Raw genomic sequence first — 19,730 nt, 5'->3', positions numbered from 1 at the left:
CCTAGATATTATTTCACAAGATAACCGTTACAGAAGACAATTTGCACAACCTGAATTAACAAAAGTATGAATGGCATTTTTCTTTTACACCAACAACCACATACTTAAAAACATCTATTCATATCTAAAGAGTTTCAATAATACCTTTTCAATATGAACTAGTTCCAGAATACTTCTGCATGGATTTTAAATAACAACCTAGTTAATGTACCTCTCCTACTCGCAGCTGACCCAAGATCAGCCAGTGCTTGATTGTGAATCCATCACGGCTATCACAATAGCAATCTTCCCCCCTGCCTGCACGTCAAGATCTTCAGCCCACAATGAAAGCCTGCTGACCTCAGATCAGGCCTATTCAGCTAGTAGGGCTCTTAAGGCCATTTTGGTGCATCCGTCTACACTACACATTAGCTGTAAGAGGAACCTCAGCAGACCGTTCACAGACAGAGAGCTCTTATCTGGGTTATGGTTTGTCTCTAACACAATGGCCTTTCAGATTCTTGCCCTCCCAAGCACAAGATGGGAGCTGAACATCGCCTTTTTGCTCAGCGAAGGAGTGGAAAAGAAAATGGATTTGTGGAGAGATATATATCAATACACTGACTTGAATAATCTTCCTTTCTCTCTGCCTCAAAAACAGAAATAACTAAATCTTGTAAAATAGGTATTTGTTATAACAATATGAGACTCAAAAAGTGGAAACGATACTGTCTTTTTTTTAAAAACAAGGGCTGTAATTAACTCCAAATCTACTGCATCTTAAGAATAGGCCCTGTAATTTAAATTGGGCAAATAATTGTAACTGAACATCTTGACGAGACAGGCACAACAGATTAGAGGAGTTTCAACATATAACCTCTGAAAATGCTGCTGTGTGGTATCATGGTGCTATTATTCTCTCTGTAAAGTAGATTGTGGTAAATGATGTCATACAATAACTCAATCAAAACTCTTGTAAGGGCATCAAATTACACAGCTAGCAGCTTATGTCTTGAAGGATCATCTGAGGACACCTTGCACTCCATGCTTACAATTTAGATTATTCTCATTTCTTGTCCAATCTTACAATATGCTTCTATGAAGAAAGATCGGATCATGCTACATAATACTAAAATCCCTTTAGGTAATTCATTTGACTTGGCCGCCATCTTGGTAACACCCTCGAGCAGATATTTTTCAGTCATTCATATATAGCTGCTATGTACCTAAATGGGGAAAGGCTGAAAACTTAAGTCAGGAATAAAATGTGACAACAATAACATTATAAATTGTGCTGTTGAAGCTCAAATCTAAATCGCGTTTGGTCTCGTACTGTATTGCGTACCTTGTCAGTGTCATGCGCTTTGCTTGGCCATTTGTTGTGATAAAAAGGAAAGTGTGTTAAAGCGCCAGCAAAACACAGTGTAAAGAAATACTCTTTGAGAGAAGCAGTCAATCAGCAGAAGTTAAAAGCAGCTCGTAAGTGTATTTATTTCTTGTCTCAGTGTTTAGCGCAGTTGTCGTTGCTAGGAAACGCTTGTTTTGTTTACTGTGTGGAGACATGCTGAAATCGTGTTTGGTCTCGTACTGTATCGCGTACTTTGTCAGTGTCGTGCACTTTGCTTGGCCATTTGTTGTGATAAACAGGAAAGTGTGTCCAGATTAATTCAATTTGAGTTTTGTTAGACGAATATAAAAAGCTTAGTATACCACGGCAGCCTTCGTGTGAAGCTCTCCTCGTGTGAAGACTGAAGAGTGTAAAGACCATTGACTACCGTTCGACTCCACCGAACAGGGACACCGGCAAGGCACATAAGTATCGCTTCTGAATCATTCTCTTTCCTACTACTTGTTCCCCTTCTGTTTTCAGTTTTTATAACCAATTCTTACTATGTGTTTCCAGATCCCTACTATCACTACCACTCGCAAACCATGCATCACACACTGTAGGCAGCGCAATCCTAACAACCTGCGCACTTTGCCTATGTCTACTAATACACTACTTTCATTTTCTATTGGTCTCTGGAATTGCCAGTCTGCTGTAAACAAAGCAGATTTTATTACTTCCATTACAAGTCATTCAAGACTAAACCTCATGGCCCTGACAGAGACGTGGATCAAACCAGAGGACAATGCTACACCTGCAGCACTCTCAAATAATTTCTCTTTTTCCCACTCCCCCCGTCTGACTGGAAGAGGTGGAGGTACTGGTCTGCTTATCTCTAATGATTGGAAATTTAATCCTTTACCATCTCTGAGTATCAACAGCCTCTTTCCTACTACTCGTTTCCCTTCTGTTTTCAGTTTTAATAACCAATTCTCTATGTGTTTCCAGATCCCTACTATCACTACCACTCGCAAACCATGCATCACACACTGTAGGCAGCACAATCCTAACAACCAGCGCACTTTGCCTATGTCTACTAATATACTGCTTTCTTTTTCTATTGGTCTCTGGAATTGCCAGTCTGCTGTAAACAAAGCAGATTTTATTACTTCTATTACAAGTCATTTAAGACTAAACCTCATGGCCCTGACAGAGACGTGGATCAAACCAGAGGACAATGCTACACCTGCATACATGTTGCCCATTGGTAATATTATTAGAAAATACGGGATTAGTTTCCACTGTTATACTGATGATACTCAACTATATATCTCAACAAGACCAGATGAAACTTCTAAATGATCTTGCTACGTGTACTGCGTTAGGCTAACCGAGGCTTGTCATTTGCACTATTGTTATATATTGTTGCTCTTTTGTTAGTTTTGACTGCTTTTATTGTCCTCATTTGTAAGTCGCTTTGGATAAAAGCATCTACTAAATGATTAAATGTAAATGTAAATCTTGCAAAAAAAAATTTAAATCATGCTGGTCCTTTAAATGTAATGCAGGACTTCCAGTCCCACAGTTGTCATATAAAGTGCAACAATCGGGTTCCAGAAGTAAAAATCCCATTCACTTTCTTCATAGTGTGGAACTGATTTTTAACGATAACTGATAAATCTTTAAAGACAGACTTACTGTGAGCTACAAGGTTGTTAATCGATGGTATATGCTTTTGTTCAAGCCAACAGATCATGTTATTTAAACTTATTTTTAAAATAATTATGTTTAACAGCAGAATTCCTGGTGAAAACTACATTACCCATGATTCTGCAAAGAAATTTCCCCCAATCAGAGAATATTGCGCCAAGAGAGATCAAAATGACCACCCACTCTATACCTATCTATCCATATCTATAAATCTATCTATCCATGCATCTTTAAATCCGTAGTTCTATATTCCTCCATCAATTTTAATTCAATTGTCATTCGCAATGACTTATGGGACTGTAGTTCTTTCTCCCACTAAAACCATTAATCACACAGTCTTGTACCTTTCAGTCTTGTACCTGTTTTTTTTTTTTTGTCCAATTTTCAAATACTTTTTTGCTTCAAATCTAAGTTCGTAATGGTGCGATTTACCTTGTATTTGCTGGTTTGGTTCATAACTCTTTAACAAAGACTTTTTTTAAAGTCCTGATGAGTGAATGGGAAAATTGCTTCTGAAGCCAAGGCCGCTGAAAAAGTATGGCAGGACTGTTTCACTCTATTAAGCATTGTGATGCCACCATAAAAAAGCTGATTGACTCTTACAACTGTAAGGCAGAGTGCTCTTTAGTAATACCAAGGTAATCTACTACAGCTAAACACAGATACCACCATATTGTTGTTGGACATCATATCTGGCACTGAGGTTGGAGTTCAAACCCTCTCCATATTGCGCCAGCTCTTGTAGTTGCACTCTGCCCTAATTAACGTCTCTATTTGTGACTTTTTTGTTGTTTTATTTTATGCAAAAGTCATTAGCGGCATAATTGACTGGGTTTTAGATGTGCATGCATGCTCAGTGTAACTAGCTTCCCTGAACAGTCTTTCTGTTGTGCCTGCTTGTTTGTCTCTAAATGTGTGCTGGTCTGTCTGTTAGTGTGTGAGAGAGTGAGAATGAGAAAGAAAGGAAGAGAGAGAAGAAATTGTAGGAAATAAATAGCTTTCTTAATTAGGCTCTCCATTCAGTGTGTGGGTGGGTGCGTGCCGGAGACAGCGAGCGGCAGTAGCGTAAGACATCTGACATGGTCCTACTGATCATTAAGTATGTGACAGTGTGCACCTTGTCATCATGACTAATAAACTGACTAAACTACCATTTCTGAAGCAGACAGCAACAAGCACCATGGAGAGTTTCCATATTTAGTTGGCGGCATGAACAGGTCCTGCGTTAATAAAAACAGCAGAGCTGCTTATAATCTTAAAACGGGTATTAGCATGTCACTGCATCGTAATTAGAGCAAAGATGGGGGGAGGGAGGTAAACAAACACTAATGTTAATTTGATATTGAACTTAATAACAACAACAACAACAACTATACACAGTATTATACAGCAAAGCTAGCAAAAATGAGTGGATTTATGAAAATTTAAGGACGTTAACCTCTAGTGAAAACCAAGCAGCTTTCTTCTGTTCAGTGCAGCAAATTTGCGAAACATGAAAAAGCGTGAATTGCTATTGTAATGACTGGATTTCGGAGTGAAAATTTGCTGAACAACAGTAAACAATATGACCACACATTAGATGAATATCACTTGAAGAAATATAATGAGTTTCTCAGTGTGACCATGGCAGATATCTAGCTGAAGATGTCTGACTAATGACTAGTGTAGACTATTATCTCTGTGCGCTCAGTTGTATTGAATTTCCATCTATTCTCAAAGGAAAACCATTACAACATGTATGGTATGACTGACCAGTGCATCTTTGCCAAATTTGGTCTCTGACCATCATGGCCTCCTAATCATCCCCATATACTGATTGGCTTCATCACGCTGTCTGCTCTCCACCAATAAGCTGGTGTGTGGTGGGCGTTGTGGTGCAATATGGCTGCCGTCGCATCATCCAGGTGGTTGCTGCACATTGGTGGTGGTTGAGGAGATTCCCCCCTCCAGAAAAGCGCTATATAAATGTAACAAATTATTATTAATTATTATCTTTTATTGAGAAAGCCAAATCTGAGATGATTAATGGGGACATCGGAGGCCCATTTTTCACAAGTTGATATGATTCTTAAGGGTCTGCACAAAATGTCTGCAACATACTTTGGTTTAAAATAACTCAATGGTCGTGTAAAACAGCACATTTTTTACCTTGTCAAAAACAGCTCTGTTCACAGCGATCTGTTTCGGTGCATGTCTCTTTAAATGATAATGAACTACTGCTCACCCCACCCCTCTCTTCCATTTTTTGTGTATTCGGTGGCGCGTTACCATGAAAAACAAAACTCTCTAAACTCTGAAATAAACTCAACTCTGAACTCTGAAATAAAGCGATATATCTGTCATACAGTGTTTCCGTGGCTGCGGTGTGTCACGTGATAAGCATGACGTGTCGCCATGGAAACAATAAAAGGGAAACGTTCTAAAATAAAGGTCGCCTAAAAAAACTCACTCTAGGGGGACAGCTAGAATATTTTAAACTCACCAGTGAAAGGGTTAATTCTGCAGATTAATCAGATTTTTCTCGGCTATGAATGATTCTGTAGAACTATAATGACAAAGAATATACAGTGTAACAAAAACACAATTGTATATCTAAGGAAACCTGCTGGTTCCTGATGTTTTGTCTCACATGAGTCTTATCTGTGAGGACACAACAATGGCTGGAGAATAACTTCCCACAGAGACTCTTTTTATTGTCCCAAGGCACTGGCACCGAAGACAATAGAAGCAAGCAAACAAGCCCCTGGGGACACAACCAAATAAGACAGACAGACTTGTTTTTGACCTTAGATTGCATGAAATGAAACTCACAGTGAGTCTTAAAATGAGGCGGAGCTGAAATTCAAACACTACATAATGTACTGGCTCTCAAATATCCTCTTCACAATGATAAACTCTCCAAGCTGAAGCTACAATATACGATAAACATTTTTGAACAAGGCACTCATGGATATGATGAACACTCATAAATTATTCAAGATCCTGACATAAAAGACAACTTCATTCTGTTAGAGCTCTACCTTTGAATCTAAGCCAGGAGAAAATGTCTCAAACACCAAGCCTCGATCTATCAAACATTGTGCTAATGTGGCACGGCTGCCTCTTTGTTAGTTTTCGGGGTTAAAGAGCTTTGGAGCTTTCAGAAACTTGGATTTGATAGGTAAAACATCTTAAATCAACTAATCTTAGACAGAAGCATGTTTTGCATGCAACTCCACACTGCAATGGAGAGATAATGACAACTAGTAAAAACAAATTTCATCATTCCTGAATAACAATCAAGCACTTTTCCTCATAGGACCTGAGGGAATGCCTAGTGGTATTGCTATTTTCACAAGGGATTTGCCCATGAACTCCCAAAAACCATCTGGATTTATGCATCTTTATGATATCCATTGACAGCAAACACACAAAACAAGCATTCAAAGTAACATAAAGGTTTTATCTGGCATGTTTTGGACTGTTTTTCTAAAACACACTAGTAAAAAAAAAGCTGCACAAGTGTGAGACTCTCACAGTAAAAGATTATATGGGTGGTATTCTATATCACGCCACCTAAAACGTGCACTAAAGTGCTAACAATAGATGTCCCACTACCATTCCATCTAAACCAGTCCCACCTCAAATACAAGAAGTCTTCTTAAGCATAAGATAGTCTGTATTTTAAGCCTCCACTTTTCTCTTCAACATGCTGCAAACTCAGTCAACAACAGGATATTGATTGGAAACGTTTGACAATATATGGTATTGGAAAAGGTTTCAACAGTGAAAATATGGCAGTGCACTGGCTCCTTGTTTATGTGGGACAATTTCAGAGCATTTTGTAAACATTTCTTTTAGGTGGTCTGCTTGATTTTACTCAGAGAGTTACACATATACAATCATTATTATTTTGATATCCTGGTGAAGGCATTTGAGATGCTGGGGGGCGGAGGTGAATGGTCTCAATTTCTGAGTAAAAATATTTCAAACGGCATCTCTGCAAGTGCTCAGGTCAGTACACACTGTAAACAAAACTGTATGTTATATAACACTTTGCCACTGAGGCACTACACCGGTACAACTTTCTACTGTCTTTGCACCGTTATCTACCCTCATGCACATTAAGATTCGATTTTTGATATTTTTAGTAAAGTACCAGAAAGGATGTGAGAAGGCTACTTACCACGAGATACCATTTATATCTTTTACATTATATTTTTTAGAGAAAAAACTCTGAAATTAAAGCATAATTTCGAGTTTTAATGCATTGGAAAATAGGAATGAGTTAATTTGATGCATTTCATGTTGATTCAGCTTAGCGCTGAATCAGTCATCATCTACTATATGCTACAATTCTGTTTTTGCACAGTCAGAAGAGTGCTGCTCACCAATTCTTCATTTCAACAGCAATCTGTTGCATGTGACTTTGCCCTCTTACCTTTTGCTGTCGTCTTGCCATGTCGGTCGGCTGCTTCGCATTAAACGGATAGGCAATACAGCGCATCACAAAGACGTAAAGCTGAAGCCTCTTCTTTCTCTCTTCTTCCTCCCTTTGCATCTTTTCCAAATCGTCCTTTTCCTTCTCGATCGCCACTGAGGGGCTCGGGCTCGTTGGTCGGGCATTGGTGCTTCGGCTTGGCTGCAACCCACCAGAGCTTTCGCTGGTCCTGCTTGGAGACACCCGAGGACCACCAGCCTTGGGCGCCGCCACCACTTTGCGCTCTTCTTCCACAACCTCATCCGCCTCCTCCTCGCTGGATGATGGGTCCAACATTTTAATGTAAGTTCTTGCTTCTCTGAAATCAAAATTGAGAAATCAAGTGGCGTCTTTTTTTAGTAACAAAACATCCGTAACTCGCTTCAGAGGACGAAAAGTACGGAAGACGCTTATTTTTCCACAGCCTACAATCCAAACGCTGCATCAAAAGTGTCACTTACCCTCAGCACGAGTGAAAAAGCTGCTCCAACAGCCAGTAGTCTTCCACCGAATTAAATTGTTGCTGCTTACGTGTTTTCTTCGTTTAACTCTGCGTTTACCATAACGGATTTAATGGAAGATAACACGGGGAGGATCGTAAAAACAAACAACAACAAAATTCGCGGCTGTTGTTTTTCTGGTTTCCCCCGGCGGTCTTTCAATTGAGTACCGAACGGTATTAACAATATACTGACAATAATGAGAGCAGCCAGCGCGGAGAGCTGACCGTGGTTCTGAACTGAAGCTGGAGGGGGAGGGGGTCATTGACGTGGTTTCCGCGACAGCACTATCGCTGTTTCTCTTCGCGCACGATGTTCACCACGTTTAATCGACCGTTAACAACTACAGCAGTTCCTGAAACATTAGACAATCAATGTAATCTTTTTCATAGTATAGAACTTTAGGAATTTATCCATGACTTCCTTTTTACTGGTTTTACTTAGGTTAATCCAGCTGCACTGTTGTCTGTTGTTGTGTTTTTTCATACTGGTTTCCAAACCAGTTGTAAAATTATTCCATATTTGGCATAATTAATAATGAAAACATCTCACACTAAAACTGGTTTGTCACACACGGGCCAGATCTTAAGCCACATCTCACGCTAAAACTGGCTTGATGTGTGTGGGCCAAATCTGGCCAGAACTGAGCTCTATGTGCCATATTTGACCCAAATGAGGCCCGGAAATGTATGTTATCTGGGTAAGCAGTAACATTGAAAAAAAAAAAATGAAAAAAAAAAGTAATTATAGTAACGTCTTTGTTTCCATCCATTTTTTAAAAGATTTTATATTTTGGCATTTTTGCCTTTATAGGACAGTGTGATAACAGGAAGCGAAGTGGGAGAGAGAGCTGCCCACAAGGCTATCGGCACCATTTCCATCCATTTAAAAAGAAATTAATTTCTGTAATTTCTACTAGATTTTATGATATTATTTTATGTTTTGGCAGTCACTGGGCCTGTCCCTCACACTTGCACTCTTTGAACGTGAAAACTATATGATACGTATGTAAAGTTGTAGGAAATATAAGTAAAGTTTCTACGGAGCTTTATTTACACATTTAGAACATCAGTTCTTTCAAATAAACTGTCTGATCAGTAGTTTGTAGCACACACTAATGAAGTGATAAAAAGCATCAATACAATGTGCAGCACTTTACATTTTACTTCCAAATTCTATGTAAAATCTAACTGTAAAGTTTTCCTCAACATCACGTGATTCTGGAGCATGTGAGTTTCTTAACGTGATGAATGATGGCATACACTTATCCTCCGATGCTGCTCTGAAGTGGTATTAGAGATAGTGTATTAGAGATAGCATGGATTTAGTGGGCATAAAGGGCACTGGCATTTATCATGGGCCAGTCATTTTCACTTACTTCCTGTTGCTTGCACACACTCTCAAGTGGCCAAGACTGCAAGTTTTGATATTGGGATGGGCTCATTAAATTAAAACTATATAGTCAAAAATATAATTTATTATTTCAGGTCATAACCTTTTTTTTTTTCAGTGAATAAGAATAAAATGTCTTTAAAGCCAGAGGAACTGTTCTGAGCCATTTTCTAGGGGTTTTTAGAACAACTGTTTTGAATTTAAGACTAAATTCAAGTCAGTGGTTATTTCAACCAAGATCTATTGTAAAGCTGTGTAGCTAACAGGATCCTAAACAAAGACTACGATTACTTTACTTACTTTTACTTTTAGTCATTTAGCAGACGCTTTTATCCAAAGCGACTTACAAATAAGAAAAAGTAATTAAAACTAAAAGCTAAAACTCTATAGATACTATATATATATATATATACACATTTAAGAAAATAAAAGAAATTAAATAAAAATGACAAATGCATACAACAACATTTCAAAACTAAACATTTAAATGAAAACAAAACAAAAAAAAATAAAGCTAAAAACAATTCAAACAATTCAATAATAAAAAATAAAAAAAACGATTACGACAATGATATGTATTTGCTTGCTTAATTATACAACCATTGTAGTCCTTTAAAAAACTGCTGGAGGTATGACTGCATGTTGTAATTCAAGTAATGTTAACTACACACTTTATTTCACTCACAAATAAAATCTCATAAAAAAAATTCTAAGCCTTCTTGGTTGGCCTAAAAATGGACATCCTGCGTGAACATTGGATGATTAAAATACTAGAATTGTTACAATATTTTATTTGATGTATGGCTTCTGAGTGTACTGAATGTCTACAAATTCTCTGAGTGACTCTGTGTAATTGAATGTTAATCGCTATGGTCTTTTATGGTCTTTGGACGGGGAAGTCGTGGCCTAATGGTTAGAGAGTCGGACTCGTAACCCAAAGGTTGCGGGTTCGAGTCTCGTACCGGCAGGGATTGTAGGTGGGGGGAGTGAATGTACAGCGCTCTCTCCCACCTTCAATACCACGACTGAGGTGCCCTTGAGCAAATTGAGCTCCCTTGAGCTCCCCGGGCACCGCAGCATAAATGACTGCCCACTGCTCTGGGTGTGTGTTCACGGTGTGTGTGTGCACTAAGGATGGGTTAAATGCAGAGCACTAATTCCTAGTATGGGTAACCATACTTGGCCACATGTCACGTCACTTTCACTTTCACTTTAAACTGTTCCCTATCAAGGCAGGGTTGGCTTGAAAGCTTTTGTGATATGAAAAGAGATTAGATATGTTATTGTACAGATAGCCTGAGGCGGTTTTTCCAATGTAAATTATATATCATGTAGACCTGCTGGATCAGTACTCACTTAATACTATCAACAATGAATGAAGATTACATTAAAACTATGCAGAAAAAATCAGTTTGTGATGAACCACTCTTACAAAGGTTATTTGTTGATGTGTCAAAAGATGCAGCCTATGTTTACCTGGTTGAGAAATAGCTTAAAAGTTTTGCTGATCTAAGGTGGTCTCCTAAACTAAGTGTCCAAAACTTATCAAATCAGCCAAGATGAAACCATTATATTGGTTTAAGTTTTTGTTTAGTTTTTTACAGTAGGGAAAGCAAAACTAAAAGTTTGTCCAAATAATGCCTGCCACGTTACGTCCATAGTTTAATTAGCCTTTACAAGAAAACGAAACTCTTTGAAAGCAACAGGAAGCACAGCAGCTTTTTCAAGCTTCAGATAGTCAGGCGCTTTCGGAGTTTATGTCCCCGCCCACATTTGCATCACCGAACGTAAGGCCAGCGTCTCTTTCATACGTGCAGCCTGACTCCACCCCGTTGTTTCTGATACTGGACGATGCGACCTATCCGTGCGCGCCCTCACATACACAAGATACTGAGGTGATCGCGTTTCATTACATTTTCTCCTGGCATACCCGAAAGGTATTGAAAAGAAGATTATCGAGACTGGTGTCACGCGGCTCGGATCACATACATACCGGAGCGAAGCGACACCGTTTAGCTTTTACTTTGTCCTCGATGATGGCAGCCCAGGATTTCAATTTTTTACTTGCGACGGACTCTTATAAGGTAAGAATCGCCTGGCTCGAGTCGTTTAACAACAGAAACGCAAAGACGAATGACAGAACTTTGCCTGTTCTGACAGTAACGTTAGCCCTTTATGCTTAACCGTTACATATATGTGGGGATAAAACCAACTATGACCTTGTAAATCGATGAAATGTAAATGAAAACATGATTCAGAATAACCTACAGGTATGGCAAAATCGCGATTATTGTGTTATCTTCTTGTTTTGATGAGGGGAATCTGCGTAAACTCACGTTCGTTTTAAATGCCCCACTCATTGAACGCTAAACGCAGGGGGCGGGGCTTATGCGGAATGACCTCGTGCAGCTTTTAGCTTCGCCGAAGGCCATAGCGCGTGACGTCACGTCACTCAGTAATCTAGGAATCGAAACAAATTTTTTAGAAAACCACATAGTTTTATTTAATAATAATAATAACAATAACAACATCATTCCAAAGGACGTAATGTTTTACATGTTTTTATTATTCCTCATTTGTAAGTCGCTTTGGATAAAAGCGTCACCCAAATGTCTAAATGTAATGTAAATGTAAATGTACATGTACTGTTCATGTAACCTTAAATAAAATCTAAATAACTAAATCTCACAGTCTAGAAAACCAGTCACAGTAAAATTGGGCAGTAACCCATTTAACCCCACCTGTAATATATCAGTAATCAGAATTTACATATTTTAGTTATCAGCTATAAATGAAAGTGCTTTTATGTGAACTTTTTGCAAGGCTATTGTAAATAGTCACACGATTAGAGTTGTTTAAGTTCACTTTGACAGTCTGACCTTGTCAAAGGTCCAGGTAAGGAATCAGTTAAAACACGTAAAACAAAAGATAAAACTACCATATCTGAAGTAGCATGATTTGATATATGTAGTATTACAGAACTCTAAACTACTACTATCATGTAACAAGACACTTACAAACAAAATAGTTCTGTGTGTTTACAATTGTTGCATTTGCATCTTTTTTCAAAATCTGTTTTACCTAATGTTACGTTATGTAATACTGTGTAATGCTCAAAGCTTTTTGGGATGTGGCTGTAATTATTAAATGTCTTTAGCTGGGTTTAATGATCTTTACAACAGATTTAAGAATTTTACCTCTCTAATTCTCCACCTTGGCCAATGCTGACTGGCCAAAGTTGTGTAATTATCTTTGTGCTTCACATTAGTCTTTAACCTCTCACAAAACAACCAGCCACAAATCCCATCTGGATCTATGTTGAAATCTCACACAACAAAAATGAAATGTTAACGTGTTTTTGATCTTATAATAGGATAACTAATTGTTTAATGAGATTTTGATACCTGCCCATGTAGAATGCACTGTTGTTACACCACGCAAAAAACATTCCTCAAGTGGCACATAGAAATCTAAACAGGTTGCACCAGGTATCATTGATGAGTGACTCAGGTTTGGGTTGATGATCAGGTCCACTCAGAATTCCGCAGGAAGCTAAGCAGATTTCCTATGAAGTGGAACACCCAGCATTCATAAAATCTTTCACATCTTTCATGTCTTGCATAATTATTTTGGCCATTGTGTTAATTGCGTGCTAATTTGATCATGATTTTAATTACCAATAATAGTTTTTACAATTCAGCCCAGTTTAGAAGTCTACATAGAATTTGCAAAAAAAAAAATCCATAGCAGATTGTCTTTCCATACCTTACAAATCACATGGAAATTCTGTCTTTTTCTTTATATAAGCAAAATAGACTTTCAGGGTTGATCTGATAAATGATCTTGGACAACCAAACTAATGGAACATCACATGGACCATTATTTGTTTCTTAAGAAGCAGATAGAAATATATTTAATTTGTTTTGCTTTGAAGGAGACAGGACACAAAACTAAGCCCTCCATTATGGGCATCAAGAAAGTGGCCGCGTGTTGTTTATGCAGATTGTATCACTGGGCATCGAAGACCAGCTGCTCGTGTTCGAACGAGCCGTTTTAGGTAGGTGTGGCTAACTCTTAACTTTTATAAAGAATATCTCTTTGGATTTGAGACTTTAGTCTTTGCAACTTTACAGATCTTCTTTATGCACCAAGAGCTTGTAACACTCTAAAGAGAAAGGAAAAAATGAAATCGCATCATATGACCCCTTTAAATTTGTGTCCAGGATGTAATGGCAGGTTTGTACTTGTAAATCAAGACACTGTTTCAGCCCACCCCAGCTGTAGCTTGACGGTATCAGCATACAGTAAACAAGACTTTGATGAAATGCCATGAGATCCATGCACACAGCTTGAAGCTGACAGATTTACAAGAATGAGGAAGCAATGCAGTTGTGCATTAAAAATATAACAGGCCTGTAGTCTTCAATGTAATAATGTAACAGTGTAACACTCTTCATAAGTTTGGGATCAGTTTTTTTTTTTAAAGCAAGCAAGGATGCATTAAATTGATCAGAAGTGACAGTAAAGACATTTATAATGTTACAAAATATTTATAATTCTAATATATAATGCTCTTTTATACTTTCTATTGATCATACACAGTTTCTACAAAAAATATTCAGCACCACTACTGTTTTCTATATTGATAATAAAAAGAAATGTTTCTTGAGCATATTAGAATGGTTTCTGAAGGATGTGACACTGAAGACTGGAGTAATGTCTTACTCCAAACTTTTGAACGATAGTGTAATAATTAATAAAAGTACTGGGGCCTGTTTCATAAAACGAGTTTACCAAATAAGCCAGGTTTATTTCAGTTAGTCTGACGTATTGTCAGTTGATTTGGTTCAAAATAAGTCAGACTAACTGAAATAAGCCTGGCTTATTTGGTAAACTTGTTTTATGAAACAGGCTCCTGGTGAATTTGTGATTGTGTAAACAATTCTGATACTCAACGCTACTCTCTTCTTTTCAGATTACCCACTACAAGCAATACCCACCCAATGTCAGTAAAGTGTACTCCTATTTCGAGTGTCGGCACAAAAAGGGGGAACAGTATAACGAGGTGGTGTTTTTTGGCCTCCAGTATCTTCTAAAGAAGTACCTAGCAGGTAATTCCAACTACTTTCATCATTGTGTAACCCCTTCAGTGATCAGAAAACATTTGTAAAGTTCCACTTGGCTTACATAGACGTACTGTTTGTTTTTGAGTTTGTACATTTACAAAAACGTTTTTTTTTTCATGTAATGTCATTCACCTGATTGGGTAATGGAAAACTTGTCCCGAAACTGATAATAGCACACATTCCAGAACAGTTATAAAGGACGGGCATGCAGTCAAAACAAGCTGCAAGAGTTTAAAAATGTAAGATTTAAGAAGAAAAAAGTCATAGAGTTTTGAAACTATTCCTGGGTAAAAATGAAATTTGTAAACCATTCGTTCTCTGTCGTGTCATTGCAAAACTATAACTGTCTTGTGGAAAACAAAATAAGATATTTTAAAAAATCTTTTAGCTGTTTTTGTCCATATATTAAAAGTCAGTGGGGTTTAAACCAGCATTGGACCCATCTGACTTTCATTGTGTGGACAAAGACATTTTTTAATAATTTATTCTTTTGTGCTCCACAAAAGAAAGTCATACAGGTTTGGAATGACATGAGGTGAGACAATTCTGTCATTGTTCCTTCGAGGTTTATGCTTTTACCCATTTCATTTTTTATAAAAGTGGTCATGAACACAGACCAGCAATGTTAGAGAAAGTAAAAACAAGAAGACTACATTAAGTCCACAAAAACAACCTAGTTACATAAGGCTAATTCCCCTTAAGCTTCCCATTTCATTTAAAGTATTCCAACCCGGAAAGTGTGTATTTTGTGGTTTGTGTTTCAAACTGCAACCATGAACAGAATGTGTGAACGGCAGCAGTTTTTTTTTTTTCTGTGTCTCCACTGATTTAACGTTTCTTTCCTGCCAAAATCTTTGTACTCACTCTTAACACAATGAATATTTTATTAAATTTTAAGACATTGCACTGTATTGCATTCTCCCTGAAAGAGGTCATGGCTGTTGTAAACTTTGCATTTATAACCACAGAGAAATTGACATTTGATAATCGTTACTGAACAAAACTGTGCATTTACTGTATCATTAAATGGCCTGCTAGTTTAGTATTTACATGTTGGACATGTTCAAAAGAGCATATGCTTTATAAACAGATCTTAATATCTCTGAGCTCATGTATTTATATAAATATCTTGCAGGTCGAGTTGTCACGGAGGAAAAGATTCAGGAGGCAAAAGTCTTTTATCAGATGCACTTTAAACAGTCAGTGTTCGATGAAGAGGGATGGAGGAAAGTTTTAGAGGTACAAACAGAAGTTCATATCAAAGTCAAAGTTTCTTTTCAGATATTTGACCATTACATGACTTTGAAGTCTGCTTACTTTGTTCCGGAGATGAGTGCACATGGAGATAACGACCACCTGCCTTCTTCCTTTTCCTAATTGTGTTGTCAGAAATATGATGGCCGCCTTCCAATCCGTATCAAAGCAGTTCCCGAGGGGAAGATCATTCCCAGAGGGAACGTTCTTTTCACTGTGGAGAACACGGATCCAGATTTCTTCTGGCTCACCAATTATATTGAGGTATTACTTGTCCTCTTTCATATTTGCTTTTTTTATACAGAAGCCAATGCAGATATTGCAAATGGTATAAAAGTAATTTAGTCGTTCTGCAATGTCCAAATGAATGTTTCAAAAATTGTTGGAAGAACACAAATAAATAAATATTTACAAAATAATACATACACTACTGTTCAATTAGTACTTTTATTCTCCAAGAATGCAAATTTTGTTTTCAAATAAATGCTGTTCTTTTTAACTTTATAAAGCATTCTAAAAAATGCATCATGGTTTTCAAAAAGATTTTAAGCGGTACAACTTTTTGATAATAATGAAAGGTTTCTTGAGCCCCAAATAAGCATATTAAAATGATATCTGAAGGATCATGTGACACTGAAGATTCAGTTTGTAATCACAGGAATAAATGACATTTTAAAACATATTTAAATAGAAAAGTTATTTTAATCATATTTTACAATAATACTGTTTCTACTGTATTTTTGATCAAATAAATGCAGTCTTTTTGAGCATAAGAGACTTCTTTTAAAAATCTTTTGAAATAAAAATCTTACAGACCCTAATTGTTGAATGGTAGTCTAATCTAAGGACAAAGTCCAAACAGCATTTAATCAACCTTGAAAAATGTTGCGAGAAAAGGGATGTTACTCAAAGGGTCATATCAAACTAAAGCGAGTTAATGATTTCCTTCACAAAGGGTGCTTTCAAAGCCGTTATTAACGGATCCCTTTATGATCATGTGATCATTACATATTTTTTTCATGTTTTTCACGTTTGTTTGAGACACTACACAATTTGAAATGAGCCATATCTAGTACAAAAGTTTTTTTAACAGCAGCACAAAGCCCCCCTGAATGTCTGACTGTCAGAATAGTCCGTAAACCTGATGGTGCGGCACATTACTTCATATTGGATGATTCTGCCGTACTGTTGTTCAGGATGACAGCAGGCTTTGATTTCCAGCATGCTCCTAGCTGCTAATCCTGGACCAAAAACTGAGGGAGGTTTGGACAGGCTGGTGGGGTCAGTGAGGTACTGACCTGGCCTGCAGCCCTGCAGAATCCCACAGCAGCTCTTACTGTTGTCATTATGTAGACAAAGTGTTTTTCTGGCTACCAGGTCTAAAGATGCATGCTTGTAATCCATGATGAACATTGTGATTGATTCGTTTTCCTAATATAAATAAAAAAAACATAAAGGTTGAATATTTATATTTATATTTATTAATGCATTTGACAAACACTTTATTTTAGACATGTTATATTACATACATGCATTTCCTGGGAATCAGGCCTGCCACTTGGCGTTGAAAGTGCCATGTTCGACTGTTCCACTGGAACATTGTAGTATGCAATATTTTTTCATTACAGTTCCTGATAGTTCCATCACAATGAGATACAATGTAGTTTTCCAGATCCTTCGCTCTCTCTGATCCTCAGTGGTAGAACAAGCTTACAACCCCCTCCTGACTTGCTAAGACCATCACAAACATCAAAACCTTTAAGAAGCAGCTTAAGACACTAAGTCTTCCATAAGAAATTAAATTAAACTTGCATCAACCACAATCAATGACACTTTTCTTTTAGCCTTTGTCACTTTTACTTACTGTACTCTTGAAACGTAATGTTGCAGTACTGTACAGTACAGTATTATTGGTTCTTGTATGATAATTTGCTCTCCCTCAATGATGTCCCTTGTTTGTAAGTTGCTTTAGATAAAAGTGACTGTTAAGTAAATGAAATGTAGATGTCCTTGAGCAACGCACTTGTCTTACGTGTCGATTGTCCCTGTAATGAACTGGAAGTTGCTTCAAATAAAAGAGCTTGCTAAATGACTGCAACTTGCAAAAGAAACTACATTTATGCTTATGATTATTTTGTGTTTGAAGAACATGCACTAGTATGTCAACAACATGTTTAATACCTTAAAATAGTGTCTTTTATTCAAGATACCACAAACAATTTAAGCCAAACCTGATTGGAACATTTAGATCCTGCCTGTTAGCCTGTTGCTTGAAAAGTCCTATTGGCATTCGGTCAGCTTAATCAATGTGCACAGTTTATGTATTGATGTCAAGACTGGAGGAAAACATGTAGAACCACACAAACGGTTCAGAATTCTTTGTCTTTGTCAGTTCCTGATGTGCACGTCCTTAAGGGGCCACAGATCAATGAGTTGTGGTTTAAATGGTTAGGGCTATGAAAATTGTGAGCGCAATTACAAGCCATCTTTAGTCTTCTCTGACGTACATGTGATTGTGTACATTCTGTCCACATAGACAATGCTGCTCCAAATGTGGTACCCCATCACCGTGGCAACAATCTCCAGGGAGTTCAAAAAGATTCTGGCCAAGCACCTGAAGGCCACGTCAGGGAGCCTGGAAAGTCTGGACATCAAACTACATGATTTTGGCTACAGAGGGGTGTCCTCACAAGAGGTATGATGGCCATGGATTGGTAATTACACTTCCTGGTCATTACAGTGTTGTTATTGTTAACTAAAACTTTTGGTAACACTTTAGTATGGAGCATGCCTATTATTAACATATTGGCTGTTTATTAGTACTTATAAAGCACATATTCTGCATGACCAGATTCTACATACCTAATCCTATCCAATACCTAAATTTAACAACTACCTTACTAACTATTAATAAGCAGCAAATTAGGAGTTTGAGGCAAAAGTCGCAGTTAATAGCGAGAATTGGACCTTCAATTAAAGTGTGACCAAACTTTTAAAAGTTATTTTCAGTAATTGACATAAAGCTGAAATTTAAAAAAAATATATATATATCAATATTAAATGAAACACGTAAACTTAAAAAAAGGAACATAAACGATAATTAAAAATGTTGCCTAACCAACTGAAATTAATGTTTACGCTGCAGTACTAAAATTAGAAATAACAATTAATTGATGCTATATGGATGCAGTATTTAAAAAAAAATAAATAAATAAAATGACAAGCACACAGCAAAATCACTAAAGTATCAATTAAAATTAAAATGTAAATATAAAAATAAAAGGTAATTTATATTAATAAATACTATAATATTATATAAAAACACTAAAATAACACTGAATCAGCACAGTGAATATAAGCAGTATTGTGTGAGATATTTAAAGCATTGCCCTAACACCATTCTGTTACAATGTTTTGTTTTACCATGGTACCTTGCTAGTAATTCTGGATTTGTGTTTTCATAACCAATTAGTCTGTTTTGTTGTGTTGTGTGATTGATACTTACAAAAACACAATCTTTTATGTTTTATGACTCTTAAGAGACTATATAGAAAGCTAGAAAATAACTGATTGTTCATGATTTTTCAGTGTTTTCAATCACTGATTGCATGACATTATTTTACCCTGAAGTTCTCATTTCTGTAGCCATTCACAGCACATTCTGAAGAACACTGAAATAGTCAAACAGGAAGTGCCTCTGGTGTTAAAATCTCTACCTTTATTCTTTTTTTAGCCTTGAAATCAAAGCTCAAGCCAAACGTGGTCTTTCTCTCTTCAGTGCTTTTAAAGAAAGCATGGTCTCCTGGGGCAAATGAAATCAGACATTACTTGGTGAAAGCAGAAAATCGATTCATTATGAGACAAGGCCATTCTATTTAATCAAAAGAAGATCAGACCTGACCTTTTGAAATGCAAGCAATGCAGTGTGCTAGGGTTGGGCCGATAGACGATGCCATCGTCCATCACTGATGGCTGACAGACAT

At 37.2% G+C, this 19,730-nt stretch overlaps 2 protein-coding genes across 2 annotated transcripts in view; one reads left to right on the top strand and one right to left on the bottom strand.

Moving 5' to 3' along the window:
* Positions 1 to 8,202, bottom strand: part of LOC107728598 (calcium-dependent secretion activator 1-like) — a 111,552-nt gene extending 103,350 nt beyond the window's left edge. The window contains exons 1-2 of the mRNA XM_016538825.1: positions 7,937 to 8,202; positions 7,437 to 7,794 (exon numbers count right to left, since the gene is read on the bottom strand). Coding sequence (XP_016394311.1) covers positions 7,437 to 7,772 — 336 coding nt within the window. The 5' untranslated portion in view covers positions 7,773 to 7,794; positions 7,937 to 8,202. The remainder of the gene's footprint in view (positions 1 to 7,436; positions 7,795 to 7,936) is intronic.
* Positions 8,203 to 11,197: 2,995 nt separating this feature from the next.
* The window catches only part of LOC107728616 (nicotinamide phosphoribosyltransferase-like), a 17,384-nt gene continuing 8,851 nt past the window's right edge, over positions 11,198 to 19,730 (top strand). Inside the window, exons 1-5 of the mRNA XM_016538857.1 lie at positions 11,198 to 11,451; positions 14,343 to 14,478; positions 15,629 to 15,732; positions 15,883 to 16,011; positions 18,284 to 18,442. Of these exons, the coding sequence (XP_016394343.1) occupies positions 11,401 to 11,451; positions 14,343 to 14,478; positions 15,629 to 15,732; positions 15,883 to 16,011; positions 18,284 to 18,442 (579 nt within the window). The 5' untranslated portion in view covers positions 11,198 to 11,400. The remainder of the gene's footprint in view (positions 11,452 to 14,342; positions 14,479 to 15,628; positions 15,733 to 15,882; positions 16,012 to 18,283; positions 18,443 to 19,730) is intronic.

This window comes from Sinocyclocheilus rhinocerous, unplaced genomic scaffold (genome assembly GCF_001515625.1).
Source record: "Sinocyclocheilus rhinocerous isolate Xijiao unplaced genomic scaffold, SAMN03320098_v1.1 scaffold757, whole genome shotgun sequence".
Taxonomy (NCBI): Eukaryota; Metazoa; Chordata; class Actinopteri; order Cypriniformes; family Cyprinidae; genus Sinocyclocheilus; species Sinocyclocheilus rhinocerous.
This window is presented reverse-complemented; position numbering and strand designations above follow the sequence as displayed.